Below are 18,170 nucleotides of genomic sequence, written 5' to 3'. Positions count from 1 at the left end.
TGAAAGCTCATCACAAAAAGCACAACTTGTCGTGCATGAGGATCAGAGAGTTGGGTTAAAGATTTGATAATCATCCCAGAACTGCGACCACAGCACAAGTGAAGAAAGAGAGAGACAGAGAGAGAGACAGAGAGAGAGAGAGAGAGAGAGAGAGAGAGAGAAACACCAACAAGAACGAGCAACGAGAGACGACGAGCAAAGGCCGCCAAGCATGCATGGTACGTGGCGGGGGAAGTCAAGGGGAAACAAATACACATCAGAAGATACAACAGCAACAAAAAGGGCGCGTGTGCGACGAGAGCTACTGTTCTCAGTAGACTGTCGTGAGTTGGAAAGATACTCATCACAGGGTGCAACTTTGTTGCGATAAATCAGAATGAGTTGGGTTAAAATTTGGTCATCATCCCCGAAGAGAGAGAGAGAGAGAGAGAGAGAGAGAGAGAGAGAGAGAGAGAAGGGGGGGGGGGAAGGAAAAACAAAGGGGAGAGCAGAGACGGAAGAGACGGGATCAGACACAAGAGAAGAGGAGGACACTGCTATTTCTCAGTAGACTGTCGTGAGAACTTGAAAGCTCATCACAAAAGCACAACTTTGTCGTGCATGAGATCAGAGAGTTGGGTTAAAGATTTGATATCATCCCAGAAACAGAAGAGTCCAAATAAAAAGGAAGAGAGAGAAGAGAGAAAGAGGAGACAGGGAGAGGAAAGAGGAGAGAGGATAGGAGAGAGGAGAAGATTGGAGAGAACAAGTGCGTGTTGTGCTGCACGGACCCGATGCAAAGAAAGCAACAGAGCTGTTGTTGCTTCGCGTGTACATTGGGTCTTGCCTCTCACCAACAACCAAACGCAAACACAACACACGCAACGGCAGCGCACACGTGTGTCATTTAAAGGACGTACCAAAGTTGCCGAGGGTGGCGGTCTGGCCACGGGAAGCCGTGTAGCAGTCGTCGATACCGGCGAGCTGGAGCAGCTTCTTGGGGGTAGGGGCGGCAACAATACCGGCACCGCGAGGCGCGGGGATGAGACGCACAGTGACGCTACCGCAGACACCGGTGGTCTTCATGGGCACGGTGTGGGGATCACCAAGCATGTTACCCCAATAACCACGACGCACGGGGAGGAGGCTCATCTTGGCGCAGAGGAGGGCGCCACGGATGGCGCCGGCAACCTCCTTGGAGCACTTGACGCCGAGGCCAAGGTGACCGTTGCTGTCGCCGAGGGCAACAAAGGCCTTGAAGCGGGTGCGCTGACCAGCGGTGGTCTGCTTCTGCACGGGGGTGATCTTGAGGACCTCGTCCTGCAGAGAGTCGCCGAAGAAGAAGTCGATGATCTCGGGCTCCTTGATGGACAGGGAGTGCTGGTAGATCTCCTCGATGGACTTGATGCGGCGCTCCTTGACGAGGCGGCCCAGCTTGGTCACGGGCTTCCACTCCTTGCGCTCCTCGCGGCCACGGCCACCACCACGGCCACCACCACGACCGCCACCACGGCCACGGCCCTCGCCACCACGGCCCTCGCCGCGGCCGCGACCACTGCTTTCACCGGTCGGTTGCTTGTCCGCCATTGCTGCGTCAGTTGGTGTGTGCGGTTGGTGTGAACGTGAGAGTTGGTGTGCGTGAGTACGGGGTATGTGAGTACGGGGTGTGTGTGAGACCAGAGATGAGGCACGCACGCACGCACGCACAAGACAAAAAAGAGCTCAACAACAACGACGACATCAACAACAAAACCATGCACCCTCCAGCACCACCACAGTAACCCCATCTCTTCATCATCCTTCTCTTCATCCTTCTCACGTGCAAGTTGAGATGTGGTCGGAGATGTGTTGTTCCTTGTGCACGGAAAGAAAAAGGCACAAACCTGCAGAGCGCAGGTGGCACATGCACACTACGCAGAGCGGGTGTTCACTTTACACAGAGACACAAAGCTGTGGCAAACTCCAATTTACCAAACATAAACAGTGTGGGTTTATTTTCCCTTGCAACAACACAGCAACAGCGGCAGTGCTGACATGCGCCACGACCACGACCATGACGATGATAATGATGGTGGCAAGGACCATGATGATGGCAAGAAGAGGGCGTGCAACGTTTCCAAGGGACGTTCAGATGATGGTAATGCAGGGCCCTTCACGGCGGCAACCATGGAATGGGGCTGGGACAACCGGCGTCCAGCAGGCTACGCGAATCCTGCCTCGGCGGCAGCTTGCTGCACAGGCTGCGGCCCACAACAACAACAACAACAACAACAACGGCAAAGGCGATGACGACGATGACGACATGCCCGAGCCGCCACAGCCGCCAACATACTGCTGCCAAGGTGGCTGCGCAAACTGCGTGTGGATCGAATATGCGCTGCAGCTGCAAGAATACGAGCGCAAGCTCAACGAAAAGGGATGGAAGAAGCAGCCTGGGTCTTCTTCTTCTTCTTCCTCCTCCTCTGCTTCCTCCTCGTCCGACGCGACGGCTAAGCAGCCGAAGTCTCCGAGCGGCTCCATGAGCGCCAGCATGGACGCGTTCGCCAAGCTCGAGCGTGCTATCGCCAACAAGCGGCAGCAAAAGCAAAAGGACGCTGCTCCAAAGTCGCCGGATGCGGCCAATCAGGGATTGCAGCACCAGTTTGGACAAGGGCGGAGCGCAGCTGCCTCCTCAAACAACAAGGGCGCCGATGAGGGCAAGCAAGAGACACACGGCTTGCAGCACCAGTTTGGACAGCCTAAGACGAAGGACAAACCTGATGTAAACCAGCAACAAGCACAACAACCTCATGGCTTGCAACATCAGTTTGGTCAGCCCAAGAAAAAGGGCAGCTCTGATGCAAACCAGCAGCAGCAACAACAACAACAACAACAGCCGCCGCAAGGCTTACAGCACCAGTTTGGGCAACAAGGGCGACCCGACAAGAGTGGGAATAAGCACGACAAGTAGCCACAATGTTTGGGGGGGGGGGGTTCCAAATGTGCCCGTTTCGTTAGGATAGATGTTGACTTGGTGGATGTTCTCTTTGAGCTGACACGTTTGTAATCGAACTATCGTTCATTCATACTGGAGAGGGCCCACACTTACGCGCGCTCAATTGTACTTTGTGTGTGTGTGTGTGTGTGTGTGTGTGTGTGTTTTGGTGTGTTTGAATGAGATCTGACACGGCGTTGTGCTGTGTTCATTGCTGTGACGAAAGTCATCGCAACACAAACTTGGGTAAACAAATCAACACAACATACGTTACAATGAACAAGCTGCTGCGAGCACGCCAACGTGGCGGCTGCAGAACACAAGAATGCAACACATACGAGAAAGAAAACAAGCAGCGCTCACAAGTCACCACGGACCACCTTGACGGCCACAAACACCAATGAAACAAACAAAAACAAAATACAAAACTATCGCGTCGTCTTCCATCCTCCTCATAAACAACCGGCACCAAAAAGAAGAAACAGCTACAGAGGCGCCAGCAACAGCTCACAGCCCCTCACACGCCCTCACGGTCCTCACTCGTTTCATCCACCACTGGTCGCATCCATTCATCCCATCTTGTCACTTCTTCCATCCGTTCATTTCCTTCCACTCGCTCAATCACTCGTCCTCGGCCTCATCTGCGCTGTCAGAGGACGCCGTCTGCTGTCGCTGCAGCGTGGACTGCCGCTTCAGGTTCGACATGGACTCTTGAATTTCGCGGCGCTTCGCTTCGGCTGCGCGCTCGTTTGCGTCTTGCTCCATGCGTGCAAGCACAGACTGCAGCGTGCGCTCAACCTGCGTCAGCCGCTCCTCAACCTGTAGCGCGGCGTGCGTGTTGGTGTGAGTACGTGTGAGTACGCAACCAAAATGGAAAGGAATTCGTGGTGGTGGTGGTGGTGGTGGAAGCGAAGCAAGAAGTGCCATGCATGCTGCAGCGCGCACACACGCACGCACGCATGCACGCACGCACACAGGCTTTGTAAGCCACGCACCCCGTTGTCGTGGTGGCCTTCGAGGGAGAGGGAATGGTTGACTGGGAAGAAGGCGTACTCGCCCTTCTCAAATTGCTCGTACACATACTGCTCGTGGGCCGTGTACTCCGTGCGGTCCTTGGCCTGTCGAGGAAGGCGAGATGGGACAAGAGGGTGAGAGGCAGATGGACCCGGCAGAAGAGGGGGGGGGGTTCGTGAGGGCTGCAGCACCTTTCAACAAACAACACATCACACAGTAAACACAAAGAACACAGACACACACACACACAGGCATATGCGCACCTCAAGGTGGAGGAAGAAAGCGACGTAGTCCCACATGTTGTGTTCACAGTGGACGTGCTCGTCATAGCCGTTGCCGTGGCGCTCAAAGTCAAACGCCTTCAGGCTGTAATGTGGGCACACAGTGCATTTGGGGGGTGGGTGGTAGACGATGGCAGAATGGGGTGAGGAATATGGCTCGCCAAGTTGCAACAAGCACACACACACACACACACACACACACACACACACACACACACACACACACAAACCAGCGGCTGCAGTGAGGGACGTGTGGAATGCTTACCCGCAGATGAAGCACTCGCTCTGCATAATCTCCTGTGTCTGGTACTTCTCATCGCGGAGCTCGGAGAACGAGTCGACAATGATACCAAACACCACGTTGAGACCAATGGTCGTGATGAGGATGAAGAAGGACAGGTCAAACAGGGTGCGAAGGCCAGGCTCAGCAAAGCCAAACGTGGCAGCCGGCAACGCTTCTCCTAGGCCGCCACCAGAGAGAAGACCAAGGCGCAGGCTTGTGATAAAGCACTGAATGCAGTGGGACGACGGGTTGGTGAAGGGAGAGATGCACAAGGGTGAGTTTGCGGGTGTTGGAGGCTTGGATGCTGTGAAGCGGTGGCGTCGCCGAGCAGAGGACAAGCCAAGGTGTATGCGCCGCACCACACTGCACTCACACGACACATTTCATTCACACAACGCACAACACACACACACACACACACACACACAAACAAACCAACAAACAAACAAACACACAACACTCACACGCCACACACCTGGAAGGCGGTCTGGCAGTACGCGCCCTCGCTCTCATCAAAGTTCTTGCGCAGGAAGGCAAAGGAGACGAGCGAGTAGATGTAGATGATAATCACCATCAGCGCCGCAACCCACAGCAGCGAAATGCCGTTCTTCGTCACAGACTGCACGTCAGATCAGGTGCAAATATGCCACGTGTTGTGTGAGACGATGCATGTTGGGGGTGAGATGTGTCGAAACATGACAGATGGAAGACGCGGACAGTGGGCACTACTTGCTGCAATAACGGAAGCAAAGCAATCGAGAGGCAGCAATGCCAAGCAATGCCACCCCCAGCGCCGACAAATGCAATCGCCCACCCGCGTCGACAAACCTTGATGACGCGCAGAAGAATGTCGTTGCCAACGACAACGTGCAGGAGGTGGAAGCAGTAGAAGTAGCCGTGGAAAAACACGCCAAGCACAGAGAAAACAACAACTGCACAAGCACAACAATGGCAAAGGCAATCGCACACATACGCAATGTGAGAACATGTTACAGGGAAGCTGCGAGCGTCCGTCCGCGGAAAACACATAAGCTGATGTGAATTGTTCCCACTCCCCCCTCACTTACCCAAAGCACATCATGTCACACGACAGCAGCAGCAACTTAAACAACAACAACAACAACAACAACAACAACAACAACAACAACAACAACAACAACAACAACAACAACAACAACAACAACAACAACAACAACAACAACAACGACAACAACAACAACAACAACAACAACAACAACAACGACAACAACAACAACAACACCACCACCCAAGACAAGGGAGCTGTACCGAGGACGTGGTAGAAGCTTGACATGTCGAAGATGTTGCTGCGCGTGCGGTAGTCGTTCTCGTCCGGTTGTGGCACAAACCGCTGGATAAACTCGTACCTGACAAGGGGGGGGGGGATGACGATACAGGAAGGGAGCGAGGGTGAGGGTGAAGGAGAAGAAGGGCAGGTAAGCACAGCGCCAGCTTCATCACGATAGCAGCAGCAGCAGCAGCAGCAGCCGAGAAGGCGGGCTGCAGTGACACATGGTGGCACATGACACAATGCATTGGGGGGGGGGCAAGCATGAGCACAGGGTACGCACTGTGGGAGCGACATGGCCAGGCTCGGTGGCTTGAGGGCAAAGTAGGAGGTGGCAACGAGGACGGAGAAGAAGATGTGCAGTGCACCAAAGATGCCCAGCAGCGTGTTGTATCCACTGGAAATAGTTGATCATCATACACGGCAGCAGCAACAACAGCAGCAGCAGCATCGCCGCACATGACAACGGTGAGGGACAATACAGCGCAGGCCATGTCATGAACACAGACGCAGCATACAGGCGCACATGCATGCAGGTGCACCCAGTCAAACTCACTCTTGCAGACACACACACACACACGCATACACACGATACAGCAAGCGAGCGCAAGCTGTATACAAGAAAAGGAACGCACTCGTAGGCGTAGTCTGGGACGGCGGTGTTCCATGTGCGGGGCGCTTGCCACAGGCTAAGGATGAAGATGTTGAGGATGAACGTAAGCAGCAGCATGATCTTGCTCCACAGCGCAGAGTGCTTCAGCAAGGCGTGGCTCACGGGGCTTGCGCTCATCACCCGGTCAAAGTACTCTGCAAGCACAAAAGACAAGAAAAACACAGGCGGGCGAGCAATGGCGTTGGTGCATGTGTGAGCACACGCGTTGGTGTAAGATGCACAGCTGGACTTGAGCGAAAAACAAGAGCATACGCGATGCACTCGGCGATGCACTCACACTGAACAAATAGAAACAAACACAAAGCACAAAGGAGCGTGGTCAAGCTGAAACACGAGAATCAAAATGCATTCGCTACACTCCAATATGAGAGAAAGGGACGTACGGATGTCGGCAACAATGACTTTAGCGCGAGAGAGGAAGTCGTCAAAGCGCTCGGCAGGGGAGCCGCGCTCAATGTTCCACTTGAGCTCCTCCTTCACGGCGGGCCTGGGGCGCAGTGGCAACATGGGTGAATGATGGGCAAACGAACGAGTGAGTGAGTGAGTGAGTGAGTGAGTGAGTGAGTGAGTGAGTGAGTGAGTGAGTGAGTGAGTGAGTGAGTGAGTGAGTGAGTGAGTGAGTGAGTGAACGGGTCAATGGATCGAAAGGTGCATGGGTGAATGGATGAACATGGCAATAGGGTCGTTTGAACGCGCGCGTGTGAACTGTGAGGGCTTGTGCACATGTGCGTGCGTGCGCATTTTGCTGACATTGTCTCAACCCAGGAACCAATGTGGCACATGCTTGCATATGAGTTGTTCGCCCACCTGATCTTGTCGCCCCACTTGTTGAGGAAATGGACGCGGTGCACCTGGTCGTCGCGCAGCACCTCAATCGACGACACTTCGCCCTCAAGCTTGGCAAACGTCTGAACAGCGAATGCAATGCGTGCGTCAGCATGAGATACACAACACGCATACACACACACATACGAACACAATGCACACTTCACGCACGTACAAAGAGCACACAAAGCACATGCACATACAGTGCACCGAACATTACTCCAGCACGGGCAGCAAATGGGTGCACGTACATCTGGAATGCGGCGGCCGTTCTTGTCAAACACAGGGGGGTTCAGCTTCGGGTCGTCCTGGTAGTTGCGGTGCGTAAAGTCGTTCAACCTGCATGTGTGTTTGTGTGTGTGCGACGATGAGCGGAGGACAAGCGCATGCGTGACAAACACACACACACAAACACAAAAGCACACAAGCACAACCATAAAAACACAGACAGACACACAAAAGCAAAACACACACCGAAAAGCACACACACACACACACAGAACTAAAAACACAAGATGGACACGCAATAGCACACAAGCACAAGGCACAGACACACATCGACTGCAACACGAAGGAGACGCACCGCACGATACAGATGAAGAAGGCGGAGGCGACGTCCTGAGCGGGCACGGGGTCATCGTCCTCGTCCTCGTCAGTCTCCCACTCCTGGTCCGCACCAGACATGTGCACCTCGTCGTAGTGGTGCATCATCTTGAACACGTGCTCAATGTCCAGCGTCTGCTCCAGCTCAACGGCCATGCTGCGCGTGCGCTCGTCGCTGTTCTCAAGCATGGCCAGCACCAGGTTAGCGCATGCCAGGTGCAGCCGTGCCACCTTCTCTGCCTTGCACACCTCGTAGAACTTGGGGATGCGAAGCAGGTGGTTCAGCGAGTCCACAACCTTGGAGTCGAAGATGCTCTGCTGGTTGTTCGGGCAGCCCTGCGAGAACTCAACCAGCGTCTCAAGCGTCTGATGTGTGTGCGTGTGCGTGTGTGTACGTGTATGCATGTATGTGTATGCGTGTATGCGTGCGTATGTACGTCAGTATTTGGCTAATGTACAAGTGCACGTAAATATAACCACAATTGGAGCACAGCAGCAGCATCGCGAGACAGCACACACACACACACACAAACAAAAAGGAAGCTCAAGCAGCAAACCCAACAGCACCACATCTGTATGCATACCTGGGTGATGACTTCGATGGTGTCATCGGACACGTCCTCCATCATGGTGGCGAGGAAGTCCACCGTGACGTTGACGAGGTTGATGGGGTGGATGTTGTCTGCTTGGAACCGCAGGTACTCCTGCAGCTGGAAGTTGTGGCCCTCGCACATGTACTGCAGCACGCGCAGCACAAGCTCGATGTTGCCTTCGTCCTTGATGCCAAGGTCGTCGTCGTCCTTGCACGCCTTGGAGGAGATGGTCTGCATCTCCATACCACCCTCGCCCTGCAGTTGTTGTGCATAGGAGGGCAGAAGAGAAGAGCAGAACGGGCAGTGGGGGCGGAGGGGAGGTCAGCAGCATGGTGGGGGACCAGAAAACAAACAGTCGGGGGAAACAAGAGCCGCGCATACACATCCACGCGTGCACACACACACACACACATACACACACGCACACACAAGTGTTTGTACGACAATGTTCAGGCACACACGCACACTTCCCCCAGCCCATACACACACGCACGCACGCTTCCCCCAGCCCATATTCACACACGCACGCACGCTTCCCCCAGCCCATACACACACGCACGCACCGAATCGCCGAGCTGGTTGATCATGGTGATGGTGCCCATCATGGCGTTGTCCTTGGAGCTCTCAATTTCCAGCGAACGCTTGAGGGCGCGGAGTTCGCGCATGCTCTCAATACTGCGGCGAATGCGCGCCTGCACGTCCTGGAAGAACGTCTCCTCACGCGTGCCGATAAAGTGCTCGTAGAAGCTGTCTTGCGCAGTCTTGTTGCCGCCCTCGAGCAGCACAATCAGCAGACACAGCGCCTCACGCACAACGTCGTCGCTGGGGACGGACAGCATGTCTGCGACAGGCAGCACAGTGCCGCGTGACGCAATATCGTTCTGGAACGACTCAAACTCCTTCTCGCACTTGATCTGGTTGTGCAGGATGCAGCGCAGTGCCTGCAGGCAACGGATGTCCAGCTTCTCCTGCACCTCCTGGTCCTTTGTCTCCAGCGTGGCGTAGTAGCGGCGGGACGCCTTGAGCGACTCCACCAGCGTCGTCAGGTCATCGCGCGGGCGCTTGGCGACCCACACCCGGCCGTCTACCTCGTACTCAATAAAGAGGTTGACAAATGCCTGGAAGTCTGGGCCGAGCGGCAGTGGCTCGTCCTCGTCCTCGTTCTCGCAGTACGGCTTGGGCTCTGGGGGCTCGTAGTCCGCGTGGGGCAGCTGCACGCGCAGGTCGTTGCGGCCGCAGTAGCTCTTGCGCACCGCCTCCACATACATGTTGAGCAGCTCGTTGATCTCGTTCTGCTTCGAGAAGCGCGCATCGTACCGCTGCTTTGCCGGCGTGCGCACCAGGTCCGCCTCGTGGCTGCGCAGTGCCTTGCCTGGGTGGCAGTGGTGGCAGTGGTGGAGAGGGTGGTAGGAGTGAGGGTTGAAGTTTCGGGTGCCCCCGTGCACACCAGTGTGGGAAGGCGGGCATGTGTCATGGTGATTATATGTCATTGTGTCGTCGGTTAAACGCGACAAACAGAAACAGAACGAGCAGACTGTCCAGCGACACAAAAAAACTTGCAGTTCATCGCCGTCACCATCGTCGCCGTCACAAACCTCTCGCAACAAAGCACCAAACATTCACAAAGACACACACACACACTTACATAAATACACACACACGCACATAAACACAGACAACCCCCCAACCCATTAACACACACACATGCACATGTCCGAAACACGTGCACAACAAAACACGCATGCAGACAAGAGCAACCCAGGTGCCGCCTCACCAATGCGGTTGACGAGGCCGGACGGGGCGTTGATGCCCTCTGCGTTCTTGAGCGCAAGCACGGCCATGCTCAGCTCCTTCAAGTGCTCGTGGTTGAAGATGTTGTTCAGCGCGCGATCGGCAAAGCTGAAAATCTTCGTGGCAATGTCTGCAAGCGGCTTCTGCGAGGTCGGGCACAGCTTCGGCTGGTAAAAGTCGCGGATGACAACGGTGAGCAGCGGGAGAAACGCTTCGTAAATGAAGCGCTCCTCGTCCTCAGGCAGCAGTGGCGACTCCGCCGTCTGCCGCGTGTAGAACGCGTCAAAGTGGCGCGAGGCAAGGTGCTGCAGGCTGTGCCACAGCCGCATGTCCGAGTACAGGTCCTGCGTGCCAGCCTGGTGATATGTTGATGGTGGTGGTGGTGGTGGTGATGGTTGTGGATGTGGTTGCGGATGTGGTTGTTGTTGTTGTTGTTGTTGTTGTTGTTGTTGTTGTTGTTGTTGTTGTTGTTGTTGTTGTTGTTGTTGTTGTTGTTGTGGATGTGGTTGTTGTTGTTGTGGATGTGGTTGTTGTTGTTGTGGATGTGGTTGTTGTTGTTCAAGTTGTGTATATGCGTGTGTGAGCGGTGATCGTGGACGTTGTTCATAGAGTGGTGCACTGGTGGTGTGCAAGATACAAGTATCAACAATGCTTTGAACGTGTTTGTGCATGATGTTCGAACCTCGAGCTGCGAGGCCGTCGTCTCAAGATAGACAAAGTTGAGGAAGCGCATGTACTCCGTCTTGATGAACAGCGGAATCTTGTCGTTGGCGATGACCTGTGTTGGAGGGAGTGGCAAGAGATATTGATGAGTAAGTGGCGAGTGAGTGGCGAGTGAGTGGCAACCGTGGGTGGCAACGGTGGTATGCATAGTGGCATCAAAGGGACATGCAGCCAACCAACCAACTAACCAACCAACCAACCAATCAGCCAGCCAACCGACCAATCAACCAGCCAATCAACCAGCCAATCAGGGTGCCAGCAGACAAAGGAAACGGCGCAACACAAAGCCAGCCAAAAGTCAAAAGTAAGCACAGAAGCAGAAGCAGAAGCCAGCAACGTACGTCGATGATCTCCTCAATCTCAAAGAAGGTCATGCACGTGGACTCGATGAAGCGAGTGTAGCCCTCCGCGCACTGGGCGATGAGGCCGACCATGTTGGCGTGGTAGCGCTGCTCGCGCAGCTTCGCCTCATCCTTGCCGCTGTACTCACACAGCTCAATGCGCTTGACGTTGTTCTCGTCGCCAACCTCCACGTCAATGAAGGTGACCTCCACTGTCTCGGCAAAGTGCTTCATGAGGTTCTTCATGATGATGTTCTGGTTTCGCGGGAGCGGCACGCCCAGCTCCTCGCACTTGACAATGGAGCGAAGCGTGTTGACCATGTTGGGCACGCGCACGTTGTGCTTGACGAGGATGTCCATCATCAGCTCAATCTGCTGCACGCTCAGCGCCAGCGACAGCTCCTGGTTGTCGGCAAACACGGCCATGACGGCGTCTGCCAGCGCGTTCTCCCAGCCCGTGGCGTCTGTCTCGATGGTGAGGATTTTGTCCAGGCGCTCAAAGAACTCGTCTTGCACGTACTCGTAGTCCTGCGCAAGCACCTCCAGGCAGCGCAGCACGCTGATGATGACCTCTTTGGGCTGGTTCTCCTGGTCGAGCACGTCAAAGAGCACGTTCAGGATGCCGTGATTGACAATCATGCGCTGGTTGATGACGTGCGGGTTGAGGCGGTCCACCACGCACAGCTCCGTGAGCTCCTTGAGAATGTCGTTGAACTCGTCCATCTCCACCACCTCAATCTGGCCCGCACCGAGGCGCCGCAGCACAGGCATGTCCTGCTTCAGGCGCGCGTCCAGGCGGATGCTCTCGGGGTCGAGCAGAAGCTGCGCGTCAATCGTGTACGTGAAGAGGTGTTCCGCAGACTTGTACAGGCGGTCAAGCAGCTGCAGACTCTTGCACGTCAGGCGCGGGTACTTGTACTTTGCCAGGTCAAGCAGAATCTCAACAAGGTCGTCCTCGCCGCCCTGGCGCAGCGCCGACGCCTCTGGCCGCCACTTGGGGCACAGGTAGTTGGCGCGGTCAAAGAGCTCCCCCACATACGAGCGCACGAGGTCCGTCTGCTCGTACGGGTCCAGGTTGGGGTCGTTCTTGGACATCTTGGTCAGGCACTGCATGGTGTCAAAGTGCATGGTTGGCCCGTCCGTGAGCTCTTTGAAGTGGAACACCTGGCCCACGCGGGACTGGCGCGTGTTGCGGCGCTCGCCAGACCAGCCGACAACCTGCCGGAAGTCGAAGCAAAATTGCTCGATGCGCACGGAGAGGCTGAAGTTGAGCAGCGTGTCCATGACGCCCAGGGCGGCAATCTTCACGTCCACCATGGCATCGTTAGTGTTGTTGCACAGGTAGCGCTCCTTCTTGCGCCACTCGGAGACGACCTTGCGGTCGTTTGCGTCCATGGCGGACGTCTCGCGGCGCAGCAGGCCCTTTCGCCGTGTCACCGTATGCGTGCGCTCGCCGGGGTCGCGGGAGGGCCGATCGTTGAAGCCGCTGAGCATGGGCTTGAGCTGCAGCATGAGGCGCTCAATGTCTTCCGGGTTGGCGTAGTAGCCAAAGGAGACGAGCAGGCGCACCAGCTGCAGCACAGAGGCAATGAACATGTTCATCTCCACCATGTTGGCCTCCAGGGAGCGGTGCTCCTGCAGAAACTCAAGGATCCACTCGTTGAGGGCGGAGAAGAAGGGCATCTGCGCGCCCGTGATGCTCTTGCTCGGGTCGCTGCCGGCCTCAGCAAAGGGCTTGGCGCTCAGCTTGTCCCACTCAAAGCACAGCTGCACCTCCTCCAGGATGTCGTTGTTCCAGTCCACGTCGATGAAGAGGTTGATCATGAGCTCGACGTAGTGCTTGCGCAGGGACGGCGGCAGGCTGTCGTCGCGGGCGCACATGAAGCACTCCTCCCAGCCAAGGTATCCCAGATCGCGGGTGATGACGCGGATGGCGTGGCTGCACCGTTGCAGGCACAGCTCGCCAAACAGGTCGAGCTGCGCAACAAAGAACTCGTAGGTGCGGCGCACAGAGCGGTTGGGCGACTTGCGGGCGGTGTGGGCAAAATCCGACAGCGGCGTCCAGTTCACGCCGTCAATGTTGATGAACACGCGCCTGTCTTGCAGCCTGGTTTTTCGTCATGGCATGGACAGATGGAGTGCATGAATGCGTGAGTGGGGGTGGATATGGGAAGCGGAGCAGAACAGGGATGGCGGTGCAATCAAGACGACAAGACAAGATCAGTAGGCGCAGGTCAAAGAAGGAGAAGAAGAAGAAGGAGGAGAAGAGGGCGGAGAAGGAGAAGAAAAAGGAGAAGAAGAGAGAGAGAGAAAAAAAAAACAACACCCGAAGAGCACATGAGCACGAACAACAGCCAAGCAGGCAAACAACCCAAACCAAACAATCAAACAGGCAGCCATGCACACCTTGTCTTGTAGACTGGCGGGTGGTCGCATTCGAGCAGCATCTTGCAAATGCGCTCCTGGTTCTCGCCAATGGCCACGCCGTCCACGCTGCAGAGGACAGAGAGGAACTGCAGGTAGCGCGGGTCCTTGTCCTTGTGCAGCAAATCAACCATCTGCTGGATCTCAGGCTCCTCTGCACCGCAGACGAAAGAAGAAGGAAGAAGGAGGGGAAGGAGAAGGAAAGGAGACAAAGGGGAGACGGAGAGGGGAAGGTTTGTTGTGAGGGTTGGACGAAGACGCTTTGTGGTTGTTCGTGACACATGGTGTTGAGAGCTCGATGGCGGGGTTTGATCCATCGTGAAGCATATGATTGATGTTGGGCCTTGTGGAGACCGTTCTTTGGCGACTGTGCATGCGTGTGCGTGTGCGTGTGCTGGTTGTTGGGTGTTACGCACCAAGGACGTCGACGATCTTCTGGTTATCCTCGACCAGGGCGGTGTACATGGTTTCCATGTCGAGGTCGTAGCCAAGCTGCGTCAGGAAGAACGGAATGTGCCTGCACACGTACAGCTCGTTCTTGCGCGACTCGCCCGTGAGGAAGCCCGCCAACAGCTTGTACGCACACACAAGCGTGCGCTTCGTCTGCGGTGCGAAAACGGAAAGAGAGGCCAACACATGCCATGGCAAGGAGGGGGGGGGGCAGAATAAGCGTGAGGAAGGAGAGGTGGAGGAAACAAGCAAAACAACAAAACAAAGTAGTAAGCAAGGCAAAAACAAAGTGCACCAATCAATCAATCAATCAATCAATCAATCAATCAATCAATCAATCAATCAATCAATCAACCAATCAATGCACACAAAACAACGAGACAAAACAAAAAGGAGGGGGGGGGGGGAGCAGCAATCACACAAGCGAGCAAGGGAGCGGGCCAGGCAGCAGAGGAGCGAACCTCGGCCTTGATGTCGCGCGGATTGAGGAGGTCGGCCAGGGCAATGCCCTTTGGAGCGAGGTTGTACTCGGCAAACGGCACCTGCAGCAGCTCAACAATCAGCTCAACGACGCCAAAGTTGCGCAGCAGCTTCTGCTTCATGCGGTTGAGCTTGCCGTTGTCCGAAAGGAACATCGTGTACTCCCGCAGCGCCTGCTGGAACCCGCGGTACGTCAGCGAGGACAGCTCGCCTGCGCACACACATAAGCAATAGGCAGTTACACATTGCGCGTGTGCATACATGAATGAGAATGTGAGTGTGTGAATGAAGGCGGATGAAAAAGTGAGGGTGAGCGCGAGTGTGGGCGTGGGCGTGCAGACTGTTAAGGACGATCTTGCGTCGGAACGCATGCAAGACAACATGACGAGATGAGTTCAACACTGCCCCTGGCTTCCCCCTCAATACAGAGGGGCTGTGGGTGCTACGCACCGGTCTTGCGGGAGCGAATGAAGAAACGAACGACCTCGACCATGCCAGAGACGTAGTTGACATAGGAAACGTTCTCAAAGGGAACGCGTTGCACGATGAACGCGTCATCGAACATGCGGTTGCGCGTGCACGTCGCCTGCAGTGCAACATTGGGTGGCCGTTGGTGTGGTAAGCAAACAAGGTGGGGGCGGGTCAGGCGCAGGTGCACGGGAGACTACATTGGACACACAAGACCATCGACAAGGGTACACATGCACACGCGCGCACGCACACACAAGCGTGCATAAGCAACATACACGTGTATACACGTGCGCACTTGCAGACACACACACACACACACGAGGCACTCCTCTCCCCCCTTCCCCCTAAACGTACGAGCTTGAGCTCGGCCTGGTCCCACTCGATGCGGTCGAGCTTCTCAAAGAGGGGCGTACGCAGCTTGTCGTTGGCCATCTCAAAGTGCCAGCGGCGCTCATATGGTCGCGTCTTTGCAGCATGCAGCCAGTGGCCTATTCATATGCAACATCACGCGTGGTTGAGGTGGCAAGTAAAACCGAAGTAGAGTCAGCGAACCGAAAAAAAAAAAGAAGATTGTCAACAACGATCAGTGCGATGCACAGGCGTGTGTGTGTGTGTGTGTGTGTGTGTGTGTGTGTGTGTGTGTGTGTGTGTGTGTGTGTGTGTGTGTGTGTGTGTGTGTGTGTGTGTGTGTGTGTGGGAGAAAGAAGCAGGACCCACTGCTCAAACATATGAAGGGTGTGTTGGCTTGCATTGTGACATTACAACGCGGGCAACGCGTGGCATGCACATGCACACATGCACACGCGCATACACACGTGTGCGTGCAAGCAATGTCATCCTTCGTCGGCTGCATGGGCTTACCTGTGGCGCAGTGCTGGATGCGGGCGTAAGCGCCGTTCTCGACGTTGTGCTTCTCGCGGATGACTGCGACCATGAGGAAGACGGCGTCGGGGTCGTTTGCGTCGTCCGTGAGCGACAGCACCATCTCTCCGCCCGTCGCCTCAGACTTGGACAGCTCAAACCCGCCGCTGGGGATGGGTGGCAACGGTGCGTGTGCGCGTGCATGCGTATGTGTGTGTGTTGCATGTGAGCGTACATGTCATGTGTGAGCGGGTGTATTGCATCCACGCGCAAAGCTTGAGCTGGCAATCAACACAAGCAACACAGCCACACTGGTGATCACAAGTGGAATGGCTGTTTGTAGTTGACTCACAAGCTGGTGTCTTCGTCGTCGTCATTTGGCTCCTCCGTGGACGGCAGGTACGAGTCTGTGCGCAGCTTGAGGTACTTCTGCGTCGTCGCGTGCTTCAGGCGGATCTGCGCAGCAGCGGCAGTAGTAACAGCAACAGCAGTGGTGGTGTTGACGTGAGGCGGTGATGAGAAGAGCAAAGCAGGAAGGATTAAGCATCAGTGAACCACATGCAAAGGCCCGTTGTTGTATCAAATCAAACTACACGCGCAACTGCAGATTTGTGTGTGTTCGCGCGCGCGCGCGTGTGTGTGTGTGGGCCGAGGGCATGCTTACCTTTGACTCCCATTCGATGAGGTCACCGCCGGTAGGGCGGCCGTCAATCTCAATTTGCCAAAACTGAACAACAAAAACCGGAGTGAACCGTGAGAAGAAGAGGGATGATGCAGCCATGATGCAGCCACCCACCGCGAATTGTGCTCTTGAACAATTCCACCGTGTGTGGTCCACAACGGCACGCTCACGGACGCACACACACACACATCACACACACACACACACATCACACACACACATCACACACTTAAAACAAATCGTGACTCGCTGTCACAAAACACGAGACGAGGCGACCACGCATGACGTACGGAGACGGCGCTTGTTGGGGGTTTGAGGCGGTGCGGGCGACGCGGGTCTGGCTCGCGAATGCGCATGTGCACATCCTCCCGTGGCGCGTTCTCAAAGTAGGTGCCCTCTGCAGCGAGATACGCGCTGATCTCCTTGTGGAACAGCTGAATAAAGTCACCGCCGCGCACGCCTTTGGCCTCGGGGTCGCGGTGCGCCTGTTTATACGTGTGTGGCGTGTTTGTGTGTGTGTGTGTGTGTGTGTGTGTGTGTGTGTGTGTGTGTGTGTGTGTGTGTGTGTGTGTGTGGACAACAGAAAGATGGTGAGAGTTGGGCGTGTGAATAACAGACACGGTTTCAGATCATGGAAGAGTTGATATTACAGAGAGAGCGTATCGTGCAACACAAACAAATCCGTTTGTGATGATAGAAATGCACACACACATACAAAGACACACGCGTGCACACACACACACACACACACACCATGTGCGGGTACACGGTGAGGGCCGTTGGGGAGACTGATGCGCTCATGTCGTGACAGCCGGGGACAATGTTCTTGTCCTCGGGCAGGATGGCTGCACTCGTGTGCATAAACTGCCCGCCCGTCTTCACGCTCTCAAGCACAATCTGCAACCACCGACACAAGGGAGGAGGAGGAGGAGAGTGTGTTGAGTGATGAGTGGCGACGATGAGTGGCGACGATGACCCTCAAGCAACATTGCAGGGGAGGAACGAGAAGAACACAACTACTGAGACAGCCACAACAGCACTGGCACGCTGGCATAACATGCCGCCACACGCACACGCGCGCACGCACACGCGTGTGGCTGTAACTCAGGCCGGATAATCACACCTGATCGCCCATGCGGACGCGTTCGCCCTCGGCGCGGACTTTGTAGCGCGGCATGATGCGGAACCACGAGTAGCTCGACACGGCAGGGTCAAGCTCAATGCGCATGTTGCTGCAGTTGCATCGTTGTGTGTGTGTGTGTGTGTGTGTGTGTGTGTGTGTGTGTGTGTGTGTGTGTGTGTGTGTGTGTGTGTGTGTGTGAAGAGAGAAAAATTTACACTGACTGTAGAAGACATGGAACAGACTCGTGAGCGCGAGTGCATCTTTCTGATGATTTTTGTTTTTTTTTTTTTTTT

General features: G+C 55.3%; 3 protein-coding genes across 3 annotated transcripts in view; 1 reads left to right on the top strand and 2 right to left on the bottom strand.

The window, feature by feature from the left end:
• Nucleotides 1-882: 882 nt before the first annotated feature.
• PTSG_02463 (ribosomal protein Rps2) lies at nucleotides 883-1,858 on the bottom strand (the record flags this gene model as incomplete). The annotated part of the gene is made up of 2 exons (XM_004996898.1): nucleotides 1,799-1,858; nucleotides 883-1,568 (listed from the first exon to the last, which is right to left on the bottom strand). The coding sequence occupies exon 2, from the start codon at nucleotides 1,564-1,566 to the stop codon at nucleotides 883-885; it is 684 nt and encodes a 227-aa protein (XP_004996955.1). The 5' UTR covers nucleotides 1,567-1,568; nucleotides 1,799-1,858.
• Nucleotides 1,859-1,972: 114 nt separating this feature from the next.
• PTSG_02462 (uncharacterized protein) lies at nucleotides 1,973-3,111 on the top strand. The gene has a single exon (XM_004996897.1). The coding sequence runs from the start codon at nucleotides 2,033-2,035 to the stop codon at nucleotides 2,927-2,929; it is 897 nt and encodes a 298-aa protein (XP_004996954.1). The 5' UTR covers nucleotides 1,973-2,032; the 3' UTR covers nucleotides 2,930-3,111.
• Nucleotides 3,112-3,145: 34 nt separating this feature from the next.
• The window catches only part of PTSG_02461 (uncharacterized protein), a 17,184-nt gene continuing 2,159 nt past the window's right edge, over nucleotides 3,146-18,170 (bottom strand). The window contains exons 6-34 of the mRNA XM_004996896.1: nucleotides 17,878-17,986; nucleotides 17,508-17,651; nucleotides 17,045-17,239; nucleotides 16,737-16,799; nucleotides 16,425-16,528; nucleotides 16,073-16,239; nucleotides 15,566-15,699; nucleotides 15,191-15,326; nucleotides 14,722-14,951; nucleotides 14,227-14,413; nucleotides 13,793-13,964; nucleotides 11,387-13,493; nucleotides 11,005-11,100; nucleotides 10,306-10,678; nucleotides 9,095-9,903; nucleotides 8,523-8,786; nucleotides 7,919-8,304; nucleotides 7,587-7,674; nucleotides 7,318-7,418; nucleotides 6,894-6,997; nucleotides 6,473-6,644; nucleotides 6,121-6,234; nucleotides 5,819-5,916; nucleotides 5,360-5,463; nucleotides 5,007-5,150; nucleotides 4,514-4,758; nucleotides 4,231-4,333; nucleotides 3,949-4,071; nucleotides 3,146-3,772 (exon numbers count right to left, since the gene is read on the bottom strand). Of these exons, the coding sequence (XP_004996953.1) occupies nucleotides 3,575-3,772; nucleotides 3,949-4,071; nucleotides 4,231-4,333; nucleotides 4,514-4,758; nucleotides 5,007-5,150; nucleotides 5,360-5,463; nucleotides 5,819-5,916; nucleotides 6,121-6,234; nucleotides 6,473-6,644; nucleotides 6,894-6,997; nucleotides 7,318-7,418; nucleotides 7,587-7,674; nucleotides 7,919-8,304; nucleotides 8,523-8,786; nucleotides 9,095-9,903; nucleotides 10,306-10,678; nucleotides 11,005-11,100; nucleotides 11,387-13,493; nucleotides 13,793-13,964; nucleotides 14,227-14,413; nucleotides 14,722-14,951; nucleotides 15,191-15,326; nucleotides 15,566-15,699; nucleotides 16,073-16,239; nucleotides 16,425-16,528; nucleotides 16,737-16,799; nucleotides 17,045-17,239; nucleotides 17,508-17,651; nucleotides 17,878-17,986 (7,270 nt within the window). The 3' untranslated portion in view covers nucleotides 3,146-3,574. The remainder of the gene's footprint in view (nucleotides 3,773-3,948; nucleotides 4,072-4,230; nucleotides 4,334-4,513; nucleotides 4,759-5,006; nucleotides 5,151-5,359; nucleotides 5,464-5,818; nucleotides 5,917-6,120; nucleotides 6,235-6,472; nucleotides 6,645-6,893; nucleotides 6,998-7,317; nucleotides 7,419-7,586; nucleotides 7,675-7,918; nucleotides 8,305-8,522; nucleotides 8,787-9,094; nucleotides 9,904-10,305; nucleotides 10,679-11,004; nucleotides 11,101-11,386; nucleotides 13,494-13,792; nucleotides 13,965-14,226; nucleotides 14,414-14,721; nucleotides 14,952-15,190; nucleotides 15,327-15,565; nucleotides 15,700-16,072; nucleotides 16,240-16,424; nucleotides 16,529-16,736; nucleotides 16,800-17,044; nucleotides 17,240-17,507; nucleotides 17,652-17,877; nucleotides 17,987-18,170) is intronic.

This window comes from Salpingoeca rosetta, assembly GCF_000188695.1.
Source record: "Salpingoeca rosetta unplaced genomic scaffold supercont1.5, whole genome shotgun sequence".
NCBI lineage: Eukaryota > Choanoflagellata > Craspedida > Salpingoecidae > Salpingoeca > Salpingoeca rosetta.
This window is presented reverse-complemented; position numbering and strand designations above follow the sequence as displayed.

Excerpts from the sequence above, each read along its gene's own strand:
- PTSG_02462 (XM_004996897.1), top strand. The coding sequence starts at position 2,033 with ATGACGATGATAATGATGGTGGCAAGGACCATGATGATGGCAAGAAGA.